Below are 19,945 nucleotides of genomic sequence, written 5' to 3'. Positions count from 1 at the left end.
TATAAGCGATTGAGAACCAGTTCAAATTTGTAACACAAAAGAAGTTCAGTGTATATAAACTGCTTTCAAATGGCCAAAACCAGTTTAAGATATACCTGGATGTATGTAGTATCAGACTTAATTGATTTAGGTTAAATCATTTTATTGAACTTCTGTCCCAGATCCCCGCCAGCCCTCCAGATTCAAATTAACTCACAGTCCCCCAGTATCCCAGGATGCTCTGCACCTCCCCCACAAACATCTCCTTGCAGAGTGGATAGGTTAGCCTTAGTCCAAGCTATCTTCTCCAACCCAGCAGTGAAGCATACTGTAGTGCCCCCCTTGAACCTTGCATTCCTTTTTGTGCAATAACCCTAATTATGGCATTTTCCTGAGAGGTGGAGGAGGTGGATTTGAAGCCCTGGGACTGATGAGGGTACTGAATCAAGGTATCCCATTACTTGGGTAAGTGCTCTAGCCACTTGGTTATTCTGTAAATACAGGTAATGGCATCCCCCAACATACTTCCTTTTGTAGTCTGATGGTTGTACTTTAAAGGGAGAGCTGTGAGCCCTGTTCATGTATCTGACAGAAGAGTCATAGTGTTTACCCTCAGAATATGATTCTAGACTTGGGATCCCAAGTAGATGGAGATGGCCCTGACTTGGGCACACAGGCTAAGTACAGACAGTCAAAAAGCCCAAGGCTGAATCAATTCAATCTTTGCAGGTTAATTTAGGATGCATAGATTGAACTGATAAGCAAGTGAACATTCATTCACTTTTAAATCCAGAAATACAGCTACATGCCTACAGTGACTCAGGTCAGAAGTTGGGTGGCGCTAGAGCATGCCTCGCTGCTCAGCTGGAGCAGACAGCTTGGGCTAAAGCTAGTCAGCCCACTTCACAAGGAGGGAAATGGGGGTTTGTGGGGGAGGTGCAAAGCATCCTGGGATGCTTTGGGACTGTGAGTTAATTGGCATCTGGAAAAGATCTGGGACAGAAGTTCAATAAACTGATATAACTTAAATTGATACTACATCCATCCAGGCTTATCTTAAACCACTTTCAAAATAATCAAAACTGGTTTATGTGCACTGAACTTCTGTTGTGTTACAGATCTGAGTTGGTTTCTGATCACTTATACCAGTTTATGTGTAACTTGTCTGTACCCCAAGAACCCGGAGGAACTCTCAAGACAAAGGCAGCAGTACCTAATGTATGTTAGCCACTTCCAGGGTTAGGCAGTTAAAGTCCTTTTCGGACTGGCCCTACTTCTTCAGTGATAGCACAAGCAGCAATCCTGCTTCCTCACAGGTCCTGACAAGGGTCCAAGTAGGAAGAAAGCTTAGATTCAGCACCCCCAGTCAGAACCAGCCATGAACAGAAGTCACCGACCATACTTGGTTGTATTTGATGGCCACTCACTATTCCTATGTCTCATTGCAAAGCATAAGAGAAAGGACCCTGAAGATGTCAATCAAAATTCAGTACCACCTGTAACAGGATTAAAGCTTGACCTATGGAGTTTGCAAGGCCAGAGTAAGCGACACTAAAAAGTAGTCTCCATCCCTGCTGTATTCAGTCCAGGAAGGGAAGGAGAGACACAGTCCCCAGCACACATTACAGTACCCCACTGCTTCTATTCCACCCAGAAATCAGCTTCCTCACTTGAAAAATGCAACCCAGTTTTGGAGGGCTAATTTTTTTGGGAAAGATGCATGTGGTATGCAAATCAATACAGTACCTAACCCAAGCCTCAAGAGCTAAAATAACTGCATTAGCTTGACTTCAGTGTCTATTAGGATTTTTGTGACGCAGAGAGGAGGGAGGACAAAAATGTACACTCAGAAACAAATTAATAAAAGATCAGAAAAATCTACTGGAGGCATAATGCTACATAAATATTTGGGGATTTCAGTACCTGGTGGTAGCTGAGTAACAACACTGACTGTAATTTTAGCACCGCCAAATACTCTGGAATTTTACAGCACTTAAAGTGTTGTTATATACAAAGAATGTATGTAAATCTTGACATCTGTAGCCTCCAGAACTAACCACACAAATGGGCCATCCAAAAAATCACCTTCAAAATACACATTCACTAAAAAATTAAGTAATTATTCCTTTACTAAGCCTCAGATTGAAGTAATTCTGTTTTCTCAATGAAAAAGTTTCAATCTATTATAATTTTTCTATGAGAATCAACATGGGAGTAGACTTTTGATGTCTCTCTCACATTGTAATATCCAGACATTTTCATTTTTGAAACCTCCAGACAGCACTTGAAATTTATTGCCAGACTGTGAAACAACTGTTATGACAAATTAATTAGTTCAAGAACTGAACTGGTGCTTCGGTATCATGGTGGGAGGCTCCCCGGGAGTACTGAAGCAAGAGAATCATCTAAAGCAGGGGTAGGCAACTATTTGCCACCAGCCACAGCCTGCTTGCTACTTGCAACCAAGTCCCTGCCACAACCTGCAAATCTCTGCACTTCTGCGATCAGCAGAGGCTGCAGAGGGGGATACAGCGCAAGGCAAGTGATGGGACCCTGGGCACACCTCCTCTACTGCGGTGGCAGCAGTGGAGGGAATAAACTGAACCTGGAAGGCAGTAAGATCATGCAGCTCCAACTGGAGTATGCTTCTGATTCTGTGAGCTGTTGTTGGCTGGATCCAGCCTGTGGGCCATAGGTTGCTGACGCCTAATCTAAAACAATTCAAATATTAAACCCTACAAAATAATACCTTAAATGACAGGCTGGTCAAGGTTGGTTTCTCCAATATATAATTATAATAGGAAATTCCAAAATGGGAAAACACAGAAGATTTGTGATTATCTTTCTTGGGCTCTCAGGTATTTGTGGCCCAATTCTGTCCCAGCTGACATCAAATTCCTAACAGTATTACCCACATTGGTCTTTAACAAAACTAGTGCAGGGTCCCTTGAAATCCAATATGCTAAAAAGTATACAACTTCCAAATACATTCTAATGCAGCATTTCATGTCTGCTCATTTCATCCCACAAAATAAAATAACTGAAGGTGAATAGCAGAAGAGAGATTTAGTAAAATTTCTAACATCTCCAGGATTGATTTCAATTTCTTCTCTGTATTTATGCTTAATCAATATATTTATCTGGGCAAGAAGAAGCTTACAATGCTGCTGCTTCAAGTAAATTACAATTTTCCCCTTAATATAGCAACCTAGTAGTAGCAGCAGGATGGGCTGGCTGGTTTGAGGTTTGCAGTAGCCCCAGACAACTCCTAACCATTTTAAAGTTGTCTGTTATCAACAAAATATCTACAGAAGGTGGAGGCCTTTGGAACCTCAATCCTTTGCTCAATGAAGCAGTATCCATGGAATAGAAGATAATGTAGGATAATTTGATGTGGCCCAGCTGGCGCACACCATTTTCACTATCCCTTCAGGTAATCTCAATGAACTCTATCTAAACTCCAAAACCTTAGTAGTCCACATGTGTACTGCTTATGGGTGAGAGTCATGGGCATCATTTAAGTCTCACAAAGACCATCACTAAATGACCTATGCAGAAATTAAGTGTCGTATGGAACTTGGGCCTGTTCTCTCTGTACCTGGGTAAATTTTACACCCTGTAGGCAAGGACTGAAGTACAAGCCCCATTATTTTTTCTGTAATCATCACTGCAATGTTGCTGAAAGAGTGGAATTTAGTTATGACCTTTTGATTAGACTGCAGCTGTGCTGCCTCTCATTGCCAGAGGTAAAGAAGCTTCTATTACTTCTTTTATAAATCTTGCCTTTCAGGTCTTCATAACTGAGCTGTAAAAATTCAGTTTTGAGTTGAAACAGAATTCAGATCCAGCATCTCAGCCAGAAGGCATTTTGTATTGTTATTTATTTACCTTAATAAAGTTTCAATAACATTTTGTTTTACTGTTTATGAAATTATAACAGGCTGAACAAGGCATAGGGCTCTTTATATTTATAAAACTCAAAAATATTTCCTAAGGTAACATTGCAGAAGTTAGACAATAGGCTAATTTGCATTAAGTGCTCTTGGTATTTAGAAAGATTCCCTTAAATATCCTACACACTCAAGGTTAAAAGAAAAAGGAAGAAACACAAACACACACAAGTACTTTCCTTAAAAATATTACTGCATAATTTTGTTCATATACAAGGTGTTGAATTTTAAGTCAGTGTATATTTTTAGAAGTATAATTATGCAAATGTTACTTTTATCATTATAAATACACCATAGGAACAGTACTTAAATTGCTGATACATAGATTCCTTCAAAACACAACAGAATTATTTCCATGTTCACCTGTGTGTGTGCACAAGTGCATACATATTTCACACACATAAGTAGACTAGAGAGTTTGTTTGGAAAAGAGAAAAGACAGAGAAGGAAAAAAAAAATCACAGTTTTTTCCATGACGGATGAAATTTTAAAACGTTTTTTGATCCAAATCCAATCTCTTGGATTAAACATGGCAAATATGTTTTAAGTAATTTCCTAGTTACATGACTGGAAATATGTATGTATATGTTTCCAAAAGACCCCACTGTCCTAGGGTGAAATAGTTCCTAACTCATTTCCTCAATGCGGTTCTAGCTTTCTGGGCTGGCTTTAATGTGTCATATTCTGTGGATGTCTGAGTTTCTTTTGAGACACTCGTTGCTTCCATTTTCCCCCATCCCAGAGCCTTACAGTACTCTTCTCTTTAGCCAAGTACAACATGATATGACAATTTCTGAGCTTGTTAATCAACTACAAGGGGCAACTAGGTGACATATCCAAGGTCCTCCCTTTTATCCATGGGTTGCATCAGTAGTTACCTTTAGCCATTGCCAATCCAGCACTTCCCAGCTGACCCACTTCACTTCCCTAAAGAGTTCTATAAAATTTAGCAGCACAGACAGTACTGGAGATTAACACAACTCATTTAAACCAAATGCCAATAGACCTATCTTTTCCCCGTTGGGCAAGGTCTATGCTAGCACAAACTATTATAGGCCTTTGCATGAATCTGGCCCTTAAAAAGACAGGAGACAACACTACCGCAAGTCACCAGCAACAGGAAGGTCACCAGGTAACTATTTGCAATGCTGAAAAAATCAGCAGGAAGAACATTCTTGTTTTAGCTTCCTCCAAAGGGCAGACTTGCTGATTTCAGCCCTTCTCCCCAAGGGGTATATGAAAAACAAACTGTTCTATTTTTATGCAAATTCAAGTTTTATAACAGATAAGACAGTTGATGATAAATTCTTCTCATTTTCTAACGCTAGATGAGAAAAAACTTCACTCCATAAAGAACTAAAATTGTAATATCAGTGTCATTCTTAACAGGTGTGAAATATATTCCCTTATTAGCATCAGCAGCACGTCATTTGTTCTTGTAACATGATTTGCGTGTCTGAAAAAACAAAATCTCAGTTAATCATTTTATTTTTTTCAAGTGCCTGAAATTTACACTAATGAAAATGACTACGGGTCACGGCTGGGAGACAAGATTTTCTGGTTAGTAAATGTAGTTATTTTGTGCATCTTGCCTCCTTTAAATTACTTACTTACTAGCATCATCCATATCTAAGGACAGGAGCAGCACAGAGTGATTGTCTCCTGTATATTAAATGAGGTAAGCCTCACAGATTACAGATTGCTCCTGCTTAAATGCTTTATAGTCTTGTTCTGTCTTACCTTGTGTCTTTATCTTTGGGCACTGCCGCTGATCCGTAGCCAAACGCTTGCCTGTCAGCCACAGATGGAACAACATCAGCCATGCCAGATAATCCTACAGCATTTCGTGCTTTAGTTTCCACGTAGATAGGTGCTCCTGGTTCTTTTTTAAAGGACTGGCGACTAGGAGAAGACCTGTCGGGCTGGATAGCATGAGGGGGTACGTGAGCATTATGATGAGGATGAATATCAATCATTCTTACGTCAGCTAGCCGGTGGGGTGAAGCAGGAGGAGTTTTTGAACCAAGAGTTGGCAAATGGCTCTCAGGATATTTTCTTGATTTTTGCCTGTACAATGTTTGCTCCACCATCTCAGGTTGCATAGAGGGGTTCAAGTAAGTGTTTGAGGACCTCATTGTACTGCGATGATAAGCTATAATATGATCAGGGATGTCAAGAGGGTGTCCAGTATGGGAAGCAGCCACACTCATCCTCCCCTCATGAAACAGATAGGGGTCAGCATATAAGCCTTCATTGCGAAACAGAACAAGGCTTTTGTTACTCAGGTCCTCATCTGGTTTCACATCCCTTCTTTCCAGAATGGCACTCGGGCTTGGCGATATGGACCTGGACACTGGCACACTTGAGAGCCTGTCTCTGGGAATTGTTGCGTTTCCTGGCACTCCCATAGGCCTGCCCCCACCATAAGGGATTCTGGATGGAGAAGGGGGCATAGAGTGTGGCACAGGTGTAGAGGGTGGCGAACTCGGAATTGCATGAGAAGGATGTGCAGCAGATCCTGGTCGGGAAACATTTGAGCCATCTCTGCCTGCGTAAGCAATTTCCCTCTGCATCTGAAACAAAAGAAGAACACTTCAGATTCATCTTCACTCGCAAACAAAAGCATCATATGAGCCACTGTTTAGACAACACTTACTGAAAAAATAATTAACTTAAAACCTAATTTGTTGGTGTCCGTTTTGAATGAAATAAAATAAATCCTGAGACCTCAGCTTATAAGGAGAATATGGTCTAAGGAGAATATGGACCTCAGCTTCTAAGGAGAAGGCAAGCAATTGAGTTGCATAGTACTGCACATGGGAAAACTTTCTTGAATTTCTTTACTAGCACATATGTATCTTAGTGTTCGATCACTTTGGTTACTGATTATTTGTAAAGGCCCATGCTGAAATCAGGAAGTCACTGGGTCAGAGTAAAGACAGGCCTTGTCTCAAAGAGCTTGTGTTGCTTGTCACCAAAATTAGGTTGCTGATGCTGTTACTAAGGTCTCACTGATGAAGTCAGCATAAGTCTGCCCATGAAATCCTGCAGTCCTTAGAAAAGCAAAATGTTTTTTTCGAGTTTTACTTCACCACAGGTTTTGTCATTACTCTGTGTACACTTGTGAATTACCAACCAAGAGTAGGGTATTTTTGCTAGAGTGCTGATGATAAATATGAACATTTAAGGTGCCCAAAAGCATAAAAGAATGTGTCAACATCAGCTGTATTATGTGGATACAGGTAGGAGAGTTTCACACAATTGAGAGTTGTTTTTACAGTCACTTGCCACTTTCCAGAACTGACATAAAAATGGAGCTGCAGTAATTGTTAGCAAGAAGGATGGAACAAAAAGGAAACAAGAAAGCAAAAGTATCTTCAGAGGATGAGCTCGTCTCTCACTAGTGAGCTGGCAGCATGGTTGGCAGCTCCACAGGCAGCACTGTACTCCTGCAAGTGGAGCACCTCAGCCCATTTAGCACTGACCACTCTAGATGACTGCGCATCAACACTGACATGGACAGAAGAGAGCCTCTCCGCTGCTACTACAAGGCCTCTCATATGGGGCCTTAAAGCAAGGCCGTTAAGCAGGCATGAAAGCATAATCAGCTGGGCTCCAGGAGTATGTTGGGGACCACATTTCCCATGGAAAAAAAATGATACCTTGCTTATAAAACACAAGAGAACAATTTCAGGTCAACCCCATTCCACAACACTGTGCAATTTCCATGAGATTCCAAAAAAATAATAAAAATAACCACCAAACCAGCATTATTGATCTATCTTAACTGATTCTGAAGCATGGCCAAAACGCTTTGTTACATCGTTACCAGGGATCCTAGTTTTCTCTGTTTAAAAATAGCAAATTCTCTGATTATCATCCCCCCCCACACACACGTACACATTCTCTGATTAAAAAACCCAAAATCCATGTTTTTCCACAATTAAAATGAAATGCCATTCTATATATATAGGTATCAGTTCAACATAATGTCTTATCAATATATTCACAATTTTAAAGCAATTTGGAAGCCTAGAAGTGCCTCAATCACTATAATAAAATAAATTCTAAATTCCTATAAATTTTGGCATTTCATTTTGGGTTCTTTATCATGAAAAATCAGAGGTCCTCCTGCACCCTTCACTTACTAGGATGTGGGTCCAGGTGCAGCTGTCCCCCACACTGCTTTGTGGCACAGACAGCCCTGATATGCCAGTGCCCTGCCCATGCCATTGCCCCTCACTCCCAACCGACAGCCCCCTGGCCCTGCTGGTGGCCCTCTCTCCTGACCCACAGCCCTGTAGCCCTGCTGGAGGGGGCCCCCAGCTGCCAGGGCTACAGGGCCAGGGACCTGGGCCCACTGTCCCCTGACCTCTCCAGCAGTGCCTGGGCCCTGGCTGCTGCCTGTGGGGGTGGTGGCTGCTGCGGCTGGAGCTGAGCGCAGAGCCCAGCTCCTGCTCCCCCCCAGGCAGCATGCTTGGAGCAGAGCCCGTATAGGAGGGGAGGATGTGGGCTGCCCGCTGAGGGCACAGGGTTCCCCACCCTGTTGCCCTCACCTTGGGGGCCTCTTCGGCCCAGCGGATGGGACCCAGCGCTGCAGGGCAGAGAGGTTACATGCCGCCACCAGAAACCCTGTGCTGCCATGGCAAGGCACTTCCTACCCCCCTGGCAGCAGCAGGGAGAACAACTCTGCGCTGCCATCCTTGCTGCTGCTGGGTGGGCAGGGGGCACCTTGCCATGGCAGCACAGGGCTCCCGGAGATGGCCATAAACCTCCCCACCCCATTCTGCCCTGCTGCACTGGGTCCTGCCTGCTGGGCCGTGGAGGCCCTCAGGGGAACACCCAGAGCCTGTAGTGGGTAGCCCACATCAGCCCCCCACTCCACGCACAAATCTGGGGGGCACATGCCCACATACCCTCCTAGGAGTGCACGCAGTGGCGGGGAGTGAGCCCCCCTGCCACTCCCCGGATGAGCCATCCACAGCTCTGTCCTGCTCCCTGCCTGCGCTGCAGCTGTCCATTCCCACCCTGGCCCTGGGGCCCCAAGCCCCACACATGGCCCTGGCTGGCCTCCAACCCCAGCCTCAGCCTTGCCCAACTCCCTCCCTCACTATGGGAGCCTCAATCCCTCTCCAGTCAAGACCTACCTGCAGGGAGTTGCAGGAACTGCTCTCCATTCTCCCTGGCTACCACATGCATGTGTGTGCACGCCCTGCCTGATCACTCTCCTCCCACTCCCCCCAGCCCATTGCAGGAACTCTGCCAGCCTGCAAGGGGAAACCCACCATTTCCCATATTTTTCTCCGTAAAAGGAGAAAAATCTTCATTTTTCTCTGTAAATGAAGACAATCTGCGTTTTAATGCTTTTTTTCAGCAACGAATGGAAAATCAGGATCCCTAATCATTACACATTGTCTTTTTGAAATCCTCATCCATTATTTTTTTCTGTTGACCAGCTCTATAGCACTCACAATGTGCTCCTCCTTTTCCTTCCTGACCCACAAGCTGTTCTATTGTTAAGGAAATTCCCATGGCTATCTATACAGAATGATTAACCCATCACCACAGCCTCCACATTTGAATATTACAAGCGACTCTTGTTAGTTCTGGAGGCCAGAGAGTTGCAATGGCAGGAATCAGCAAGAAGACAGGAGAGAACATGGTGGGTAGCCAAAAAAAAAAAAATTGTACAGGGATAGGATATTAAACAAAAAACACAAGGTAGGGCTGGGAAGCACCTTAGAGACAAATTAATTCAGAGAGGCATGAGATTTCATAGGCAACAACATACTTCGTCAGACACTAGGAGTGGCCTGAAGAGGGGAAGAATATGAACTGTGCATTGTATAATGGATTAGTATAATTTGTAGTTTTAAACAAAAATGCTGCAACACAATTTAATACCACACCCCTCAGCTGAAAACAGAAGCTGAAAAGGAAAAAAACAAATCAGCAGACATTTCAAGAAATGCAGTTGGTTTTTCTGTTTTGAAAGATAGCCATATGTTTAATGGCCTGATCTAAAGCCCATTGAAATCAATTACAAAACTACTACTGACCTCACTGAGCTTTGGATTAGTCCTCCCTCACCCTGAGCAGGTATGACGCATGGCAATAGGTTTCTGCTACTGTGGAAATAGAACTCAGACCAAGGTCTGTAAATTTCCCATACAATAATACCAGTAACTTTTCAAGCTACAACAACATGAATGCTGAGATTTACCTGGGTGCTGAGAGAAATGTAGTAACATCACAGAAAAGAGAAAAGTTTTGATGGGAAATGTGAAAAGCTCAAAATTACAAGTGACAGGTTTAATAATCTGCAATTCAGTGGGGGTGAACCTTTTTGGCAGGCATGCCACAAATTAGTCCTGAGCCTTCCCCAAGGACCACTCCGATGTCCTTCCCCTGCCTGATATGCTGCTCCGATGTCTGCTCCCTGCCCTGTGCTACCTTGCCATCTGCTATTCTCCTTTCCGCTGCTTGCTCTATTTGCTGCTCTGCTGTCTGTCCCCTCCCTGATCTGCCATGTGCCACATGCAGAGACTGCCCATGCTATACCGCTTCCAAAATCGATGCAACCTGTGCTGAGTCACCACTCACTGCTATGAGGTAGAAGACTCCTCTTTTAGTATTTAGGGGCTGCTTCCTTAGCCTCACGAAGGGTTTTTGAACCCGAAAGCTTGCTTAATAACTATTCTCCAACCATGTGGGTTGGTCTAATAAAAGATATCAAATTCACCCAAGGAACCTTGTCTGCCAGGTGTAAATGAGGAATTCAAATGTGGAACTGGACTACTGTTCAAACAGGACTGGCCAATGGTCAGAATCTGTCCTTTCACAGATTTCATAGATATTAGGGCTGGAAGGGACCTTGGAAAATCACTGAGTCCAGCCCCCTGCCCAAAGGGCAGGAAGTCAGCAGGGGTCATAGGATCCCAGCAACATAGACATCCAAATGTCTCTTGAAGGCATTCAAGGTAGGTGCTTGAACCACCTCCAGCGGCAGTCTATTCCAAACCTTGAGGGATCGGACAGTAAAGAAGTTCTTTCTTATGTCCAGCCTGAAATGGTCACGGAGCATTTTGTGACCATTCGATTTTGTCATCCCTTGGGGCACTCTGGTGAACAGGCATTCCCCCAGATCCTGATGAGCACCCCTGATAAATTTATAGGTGGCCACTATATCACCCCTGAGCCTGTGCTTTTCCAGGCTGAAGAGTCCCATGGCTCTCAGCCTCTCATCATAAAGTCTGTTTTCCTGACCTCTGATCATGCGCATGGCTCTCCTCTGCACTCTCTCAAGCTTCTCCACATCCTTTTTGAATTGTGGAGCCCAAAACTGGATGCAGTACTCCAGCTGTGGCCTCACCAAGGCCATGTACAATGGGAGAATGACATCCTGGGATTTGCTTGAGAAGCATCTATGGATGCAAGCCAGAGTTTTGCTTGCTTTACTAGCTGCAGCATCACACTGAAGGCTCATGTTCATCTTGTGGTCAATCATGACCCCCCCAAGTCCTTTTCGTCCGAAGTGCTAGCCAGTGTAGCACTGCCAAGCCTATAAGCATGCTGCGGGTTTTTCCTCCCAAGGTGGAGAACCTTGCATTTTTTGGAGTTAAATGCCATCAGGTTCTCATCTGCCTATTTCTTGAGCCTGTAGAGGTCAACCTGGATTGCCCTCCTGTCCTCAGGTGTGGATGCTTTACCCCAAAGTTTGGTGTTGTCGGCGAACTTGGCCAGTCCGCTTCTGATGCCAAGGTCCACATCATTAATGAAGATGTTGAACAATATAGGGCCAAGGACAGAGCCTTGAGGGACCCCAATGGTCACACCACACCACGACGATTGACTTCTGTCAACCACCACCCTCTGGGTCCAACCACGGAGCCAACTCCCCAGCCAATGGATCGTGGAGAAGCCGAGGCCACAGTTGGCCAGTTTTGCCAAGAGGTGATCATGGGATATCAGATCAAAGGCTTTTTTAAAGTCAAGATATATGATATCAATCTCTTCCCCTTGTCCAGATGATGGGTCACTTGGTTTTAAAAGGAAATACGATTGGTCAAGCAAGACCTACCCGCAACAAACCCATTCTGGCTATCCCTCAGGATTTTGCCATCCACCAGTCTGTTGAGAATGGTCTCTTTGATAATCTTTTCTAGGACCTTCCCCGGGATAGAGGTCAGGTTGATGGGCCTGTAGTTTGCTGGATCCACTTTCCTCCCCTTCTTGAAGATAGGCACAATGTTTGCCTTCTTCCAATCTTCGGGCACTTCACCGGAGCACCAGGAATTCTCAAAGATCTGTGCCAGGGGCTGGGCTATGATGCTCGCCATCTCCTTCAGTACCCTGGGGTGTAGACTGTCAGGGCCAGTTGACTTGGAGGTATCCAGCTTCTCAAGGTGTTCCTTCACAAGATCAGCATTGATGGAGGGTAAGGAATCTCCCTCACCCAGGCCTTCCTGCCCGTAATGGGCAGGGGCATCCCTTGGGACTGGTGAAAGACCAACGCAAAGTATCCATTTAGCAAGTTGGCTTTTTCATGGGCGTCGGTTGTCAGATGTCCCATCTGGTTTAGCAAGGGTCCAATGTTGCCCTTGCTTTTCCTCTGGCTCACCACATACCTAAAAAAGGACTTTTTATTGTCCTTGTATTGATACTTGTAGCCAGTTGGAGTTCAGTTGCAGCCTTGACTTTCCTGGTTTGGTCTCTGAAGGTCTGGACCAGTGCAGAATATTCCTCCTTGGAGGTGGATCCAGTCCTCCATCCTTTGTAGGCCTTTCTTTTTAGATGCAGGAGGTCCGCTAGTTCCCTGGAGAGCTAAGGGAGCTGCTGTGCCCTTTTGCTGCCTTTCCTCCGAGACGGGATAGACTTTGCTTGTGGATCCAGGATTGCTCCCTTGAGGAGCAACTACTCATCCTGAACTCCCCTCCTCTTTGGGCTGAGGCCCTTTAGGGCCTCACTGACAAGCTTCCTGAGCTTGTCAAAGTCAGCTTTCCTGAAGTCGAGGACTTCTATATTGCTAACTGATTTGTCAGCCTTACAGCGGATCATGAAGGTGATCAGCTCGTGGTCACTGTCACCCAGCTTCCCTTCTATCGTTAGGTCACTGATAAGGTCTGTACCTGCCTCCGTTCGACCAGGAGTTCACGCGCCGCCTTCGCCTGGGCCCAAGATCTTGCGCACCCGGGCTTTGCTAGTGCGCCCCGGAGTTTACCCCAACTGGTATCAAGGGGGACCCCAGAACTCGCCTGCCACAACTTTGATGACGACTTCAGTGGGGGGTCTTCCCTTGGGATGTACCCCGGCACCGGCGCCCTCCTCTGCGGGTACTCTCGGGGCTCCGTCCTCCCCTACACCCCAGCCATTCGCCACCTTAGGGTCTTCCTATTCTGGCTTCTAACCCGTTCTTGCCTTGTCCTCTCTTGCCTCACTCCACCTGGCCATCAACAGCGGTCTTCGGACTGGGTATACCCCCAGTAGGGACGCTGACTTGGTCCCTCCTTCCCTGGGATGCGGCTGGCCCCTTTGCTGCTCCAATAGCCTGCACCGCGGTTACCCTCGCCGTCGGCTCTGTGGTGCGGGGTGCAGTCAGCCCCTCTCTGGGCGCTGCTGCCGGCCCTGCTGCCGCCTCGGCTGCCGGCTTCCCTGCTGGCTGTGTCCCAACTTACGGAGCTGACTCCTCCCCTCCTTGTGCTGCTCCCGGCTGCTCCATCGCGTTGCTCACAGCCGTCTCCGCCTCCTTCTTGTGCCGTCCCGCGCTCTGCAGGTGGCGGCTGATTCCCCACTCGCTGGGGCTCCGCACTCCAGCTCTCTCCTCTCAGCCGCCCTGATGCCTCGGCGGGGCCGCCTTTTGTTTCTCCTGGCAGGCGTGCCCCGCCGCGCCGCGCCCCCCCCCCCCCGCCGCTCAGCCGCAGCCGGATAAACGCCTGGCTGACGACCCGCGCCGGCCTCCGGCCCTGCGGGAGGTAAGCGGACCCCTTTGCCGCCGCGGGGGTCTCCTGGCGTCCCCACTCCCCTGGGACAAGGTCACCCCCCATTGCCAGTACCAGGTCGAGCAGTGCTTTACCTCTCATCAGCCCATAGACTTGTTGCATCAGATAGAGGTCATCCATGCACGTGAGAAAACCTTGTGACCGTTTGGATTTGGCCGAGTGCTCTTCCCACAAGATTTCTGGGTAGTCAGTCTCCCATGACAGTCATGGACCGGGAGCATGCAGCCTTGGCCAATTCCCCAGCGAACTCCAGGTCAAGCTATTGAGCCTGGGTAGGATGTCTGTAGTGGACTCCCACCATTGTGTCCCCTGTGCCGTGTTCCTCATGGATTTTCACCCAGGGGGTCTCCAGTCGTCGACCCTGGGTGCCAATGTCGGCCTGCAGGGATGCATAGCTTTCCTTGACAGACAGAGCTACACTCCTGCCCCTTTTGTCCACCTGATCTCTCCTGTACAAGGTATAGCTGTCTATACCTGTGGCCCAGTCATGGGTAGAGTCCCACCAGGTCTCTGTTATCCCTATGACATCATATTTATTTGTGTTTAGAAGGAGGGCAAGTGCCTCCTGTTTATTCCCCAAGCTCCTGAAATTCATGTACAGGCACGCAAGTGTCCCTTTGAGGGCCCCTGTCTTGCCCACAGAGCATTCCAGGGCTGGGACAGGGGTGGGCTCCCTAGAGTGCCTTGGCCTGCTGGCTTTGCAAGGGTTGCTCAGTGGGCCAGCAGTGGCGGTAGTGCCCTCATCCCCTGGCGTGCTTAGTTTAAAGCCCAGTGGAGCAGGTCAGCCAGCCTGGCTGAAAAGAGCCTCCTCCCCAGTGGAGAGAGGTGGAGGCCGGCCCTTCCCAGCAGCTCACTGCCTCTCTCACCAAAGAGCAGACTGTGGTCATGGAAGCCAAAGCCTTCCCGACGACACCAGCGACACAGTCTTTGGTTCACTACCTTGATCCTCCTCTCCCTTCACAGCCCATAGCCCGAGACTGGGAGGATCGAAGAGAACACCACCTGCGCCCCCAACCCCTTAAGCCCTGCTCCCAAATCCCTGTAGCACTTCATGACCCGGCTGGGATTCCCTGTGTTGCCTGTGGGAGCTGGCAGCTTGGCAGGCTCTACTGGGGCTGCAAGAGGTTCGTACCTGTTGCAAAGCTCCAGCAGGGTGGGGACCCTGGTGCAGCGGGCTGTTTGGCCCTTGACCACCTTGGTCCACCCCCGTGGCTGGACAGAAGGGGAGGTCCCTGAGTCCTCCCTTGCCCTGGGAGGTGACCTCAGTCGACCCTCGGTCTCCAGGGGGAGAAGGGGCTGGCAGTAGGAGTCGATCTCCTGCTCACAGTCCTTGATGGCATGCAATCTCTGGACTGCAGCCTGGAACTCCTCCAGCTGGTGCACCAGAGACCCCAGAAGCGAGCAAACCTCACAAGGGGAGGTGGCCATACTCCTGGACCCCAGAGCCTGAAAAAGTGTCAGGCAGCCCCTGCAGCCGGGAGCCAGGGGCTCTGTCTGTGTGGAACCCAGAACCATGGGCTCCGTCTGGGTGGAGCCCTCTGAGGTGCCAGAGGCGGAGGCCAGAGACCCCGAGGGGACCCGAGGGGTGCGGCGTGTCCCATCAGTGTCATGCCACTGGTAGGCTGGCTATGGCTGGGATTGGCTTCCCTAGGGGGGTGCACTGGCAGGGCCTCGGGCCCTCCCACTCGCCCTCCTGCGTGAACGCCTGCGCTAACTCATGAGCTGCGCAGAAAAGCGCGCCTCTTTGCGTAGCCTGTTCACGTGGCTCCCTGCGGGGCTGAGTGAAGCAGGGGCCGGGGCAGGACAAGACCCTCCTTGGCTCTGGCCCAGCCACCTCCCCACAGCTGGGCTGGGCTAGTCCCTCCCACCACGGGGCCCCATTTACCTCCGGCTGCTGCTGGGGGTTGTCGGGGGTGCTCTGCAGCAGTTGGGGGTCACCAGAGGCTTTGGGGTGCGGGGACGCAACAGGCTTTCACCCACAGGTCTCAAGCCACACCCGCACCAAACTGAGGGTTTTTTTTTTAATGTTGGTGGGCTCTTTTAAACTGTGCACATGTGCAGTGGGTCCACTGCTGAGTCCAAATCACTCCTGGGCAACGGGGGCCCTGCCCGGGATTTGGGAGGATCCTGCCAAACTGGAGAGGGGTCGGTGAGTACCCCGTCTCCTCCCTTACTCTCTCCTTGGGGGGCTGGACCCAGCACGGGCCAGGGCAGGGTGAGACCCTCCTCAGCTCTGGCCTAGCCGCCTCCCTGCAGCTGGGCTGGGCTAGTCCCTCACACCACAGGGCCCTGCTTACCTCTGGACTCAGCCTTCAACAGGCTTTACTTCATATTCCCTTGTGCCAAGCACAGCCACATTTATTATTTACTGCTTCTTTGTATTTACAAGTGCACACAGAGTTCCCAGGCCAGATCAGGACCCCATTGTGCTGGGCCTGGTACAAACACGCAGAAAAAATACATTCCCCAGGCAGAATGGTTTATAATCTAATTTAGGAGATGACTCAACCGGCGGGTGTAACAAACAGGAGGAGGGAGTGGCAGGAGACGTCAGGGAGGTCAAGGGTACCAGCAACAGGAACAAGGGAAGGGTCATGCAGACGGGTAAGTATGCAAAAGTTAATGACTGTGAGTCAGACACTTATTTGTCTGAATTATAAACTTTTTCAGCTTCTCCCTTTTCCCTTCCCTGCTTTTTTCCATGCACCCAGATTCTTTGGGGATCAGAACGTTTCCTACTTTTTTACTACATAAGGTGGCCTCTTTTTTCCTTCTCACCTGCCTTTTTTCTTTGGTGGACTGCTTTTCTGTCCCACTCTCATTCATTTTTTCCTTGCCATTTTTCTTCCTTCTCCACTTACCCCAAAGCTCTATACTGCTCAGGGCAAGGGTGTATACTGGTGGCTCTGGGATACTGGGCTACATGTTCTCACAGTTAAGCCTCAGAAACAAAAGACAACCCTGGCCCAAGCCGCTACACATGATCTCCTGCCACAGGCAACTGCAGTAACAGCAAGGGTCAGAAAGTTTCCCACACAGCCATGCTATCATGTGTTTTCAGCTGCAACCACAGCAGCAGTTGCTAAGGAGTGTGGTTTTCTTCCTTTCTTGTCTATGATGTGCCTGCCCTCTGTTCTTTGGACTATATCCTTGGAATAGGGAACCAGTTTGCCTGCAGTTCATTTGGAAAATGAGATGTAAAACAAGTACCATCACAACTTCAGTGCTCCAATGGTAGAGGAGAAAGGGCAACACCAGATGCAGTGAACTTGGCACACCCTGCATAGCAAACCCCATAGCAGTAGCTTGGCTCCTCATTTGAAAGTCAGTTTTTCAATCACTGATTAAGCCACTAGCAATTTTAATTCAGTTGCATAGGGAACTAGAAGAAAACTGATTTACTTATGTAGCTCCCAGTTCCCCTGGTTTCTACAGAGCCTTGTGCTGTAGGAAGGGAAGCCATAAGGAGTATTTCCTCCTCCTCCTCTAGCATATGTAAGGCTCAGGCAGAATTGTCATCCCTACACTTAGGGATCCCTAAACCCTATATCCCTGCACTTAGGGCTCCATCCCTATATAGCACCACAGGCAGAAGGAGAAAGGACACAGGAAACCAGAGCACTGCAGACCTGGCAGGCAGTGGAGAGCAAGCCCTCCACAGTAAATGGTGTGGTGGCTGGCATGTTTTGTGCCAGGATGCGTTCGTCTCTTACTGCTCCAATCTGTATCTAAATGGTGCTAGCAGGCTCTCTGCCCTTATTTTGATTCAAGGGAATAAAAAACAAGGAGGCAATATGGAACAGTGGTTACAGAAGTGGACTGAGTCCAAGCAACACTGTGGCTATTTCTATATTGACTCCTTGTTGAACCCTAACCACTGAGAAAAAAGCTCTACTCAATCCAATTCCATATATACCCAAGTACAGCAATTAGGCAGGTCAGATGGCTTAGTGTGGCCCTGAGCACATGCAAGTGCCACTCGCAGGCCTTCCACTTTGCTCAAGACTCATCTATGCCTCTGTGCTTGGTATTTTCCAGGCTTGGCTTTTTGTGGAACAGGAGTGAGTGGTTGGGGCCTGTTTCTCAGCAGGGCTAGGGACAGACATTCAAAAAGCCTGATCCTAAATTGATTCAATCTTTGCAAGTTAGTCTAACTGGCGAGGCTAAATCAGTTTGTAATTGCACAGACATCCCAGAAAAGCAGGCAAATGCCTGCAGTGGCTCAGGCTAGAAGCTGGGGGGCACTAGAGCAGCCCTCCCTTCCATTCCATAGTCCTGAGCTGAGAGGGGGCGTGGCTAGGCCCCAGCAAAATGCTCCATTTAGGGAGCACCCCCACCAGCCCAGCAGGGAATTGAAAACACAGTGTTTATCACCCTGTTAAGAAAACAAAAGAGGGACATTACCAGCTACGTGTTTATTCTCCCTTTGTCTCATCTGCCACAGCACAGACTGTATCCAGCATGTGATCTGCTAGCTAATACACAGACACTGCTGAGCAAGGCGGGGGGTGGGGGCGGGGAGTGGAATTCCTGCTTAGGAGGGAGTGGTGAGGGCGAGGTGGTGGAGCAGTCTGTAGTCTCTGCTTGAGCTCCAGCCAGGGAGCAGAGGGGAGGGGTCAGCTCTGCTGTGGAGCAGAGAGCCCTGCCCAGCTCGGAGAGCATGCCAGGATGCTGGGGGAGTCTGGTTTAACTTAAACCGGCAAGGGGTCTAGGATAGACATTGAATAAACCAGTTTGACCCAAATCAGTTAAGTCTGATACTACATTCAACCAGGTTTATCTCAAAGCGGTTTCAGCCATTTTCAAACTCACTTATGTGCACTGAACATCTGTTCTGTTATAGGTTTAGACCAGTGTCTGATCACTTAAACTGGTTTATGTGTAATATCTGTCCCTAGCCTTGGGGTTTATTCTCAACTAGAACAGGTGAGAAAATTTCTGATGAAAGATTATTTAAAATCGGACAATACTGATTCATTGGAACTAAGAGATCTGGTAGAATCATACAGCTACCAGACCTGATTTCCTCCCAGCTTACTTGCTGGTGTTGCCAAAGAATGCAGGCTCCCCAAATTCACAGACCTAGAGCAGCCCAGGTATGCAGACTACCCTGGAGCTGGTGTTCCCGAATCTCTGCTCGTCTCCTGTTCCAAAACAGGCACTCTGAGTGGTAAGGCAATGAGTCTGAGCCTATGGGGTAGTCCTGGCTTGCTTTCAATGTCTGCAGCTTTGAGGCAGGCCTCTCAGACAGGCTGGGCAAAGATATAACTCTATAAGTTCTAGGCTCACTGCAGCAGAACCAGAAACATAGGAGCCCTTGGCTAAGTCTAACCCAGACTTATCTCATGATTCAGGAGCAGGTGAGCTGGAAGTCCTGAGACTGAGATTCAAGGCAGGGCCCTCAGGGATTCTTACAACTACCTACTGTCAGCCAGGTACCTCAAAAACCTTGGGAGCTCTCAGGACTGCAGGCTTTCCTCATATGAAGTCAAATGTTTACAAGCTTATGATACAGAACTCCCTACTGCTGTCAGCCTCCCAGGTCAGGTATCTTCCCAGGCTACCCAATTTCTTCAGCCAGCTGGCCCAAGAATCTGAAAGTCATGGGGTCTCCTACTTCAGGGCAGGGCTGTCCTAGAGCCGGAAGTCATGGAAGACCTATAAGCTGTGGGGTAAAACCAACCTGGTTCTCAAAAAAGTGGCATCAAACAGAAGAATCCTGTCAGCTTAATTCAGCAGCTTTATACAATCACAGAGAAGCAGGGCTGGAAAGAACCTCCATAGGTCATCTAGTCCAACCCCCTGCCTAAGGCAGGATCACCCCTATCCAAACCATCCTATACAAATCCATTCATGGAATCAGAAATTAAGGGCTGAAAGAGACCTTGAACGATCATTGAGTCTGACCCCCCTGCTCTGGGCAGGAATACTGCTGAGATCAAATGATCCCAGCAAGGTGTCTGTCCAGTCTCCTCTTGAAGACTTCCAAGGTTAGGGACTGCACCACCTCCCTGGAAG

The 19,945-nt window shown here is 47.9% G+C and overlaps 1 protein-coding gene and 1 long non-coding RNA gene across 25 annotated transcripts in view; one reads left to right on the top strand and one right to left on the bottom strand.

Annotated features, from left to right (window-relative positions):
* The window catches only part of LOC112550546, an 8,333-nt gene extending 1,954 nt beyond the window's left edge, over nucleotides 1-6,379 (top strand). Inside the window, exons 2-3 of the long non-coding RNA XR_003094443.1 lie at nucleotides 5,429-5,489; nucleotides 6,248-6,379. This is a non-coding gene — a long non-coding RNA (uncharacterized LOC112550546). The remainder of the gene's footprint in view (nucleotides 1-5,428; nucleotides 5,490-6,247) is intronic.
* KIAA1217 (KIAA1217 ortholog) overlaps nucleotides 1-19,945 on the bottom strand; it is a 403,141-nt gene that overhangs the window by 87,102 nt on the left and 296,094 nt on the right. For all 24 annotated transcript variants that reach the window (XR_003094442.1, XR_003094441.1, XR_003094440.1 and 21 more), the window contains one exon: nucleotides 5,670-6,502. Coding sequence is in view for 21 of the 24 variants with exons in the window: in XM_025206131.1 (XP_025061916.1) it covers nucleotides 5,670-6,502 (833 nt within the window). In the remaining 3 variants the exon portion in view is untranslated. The remainder of the gene's footprint in view (nucleotides 1-5,669; nucleotides 6,503-19,945) is intronic.

Source organism: Alligator sinensis, unplaced genomic scaffold, assembly GCF_000455745.1.
Source record: "Alligator sinensis unplaced genomic scaffold, ASM45574v1 scaffold455_1, whole genome shotgun sequence".
NCBI lineage: Eukaryota > Metazoa > Chordata > Crocodylia > Alligatoridae > Alligator > Alligator sinensis.
This window is presented reverse-complemented; position numbering and strand designations above follow the sequence as displayed.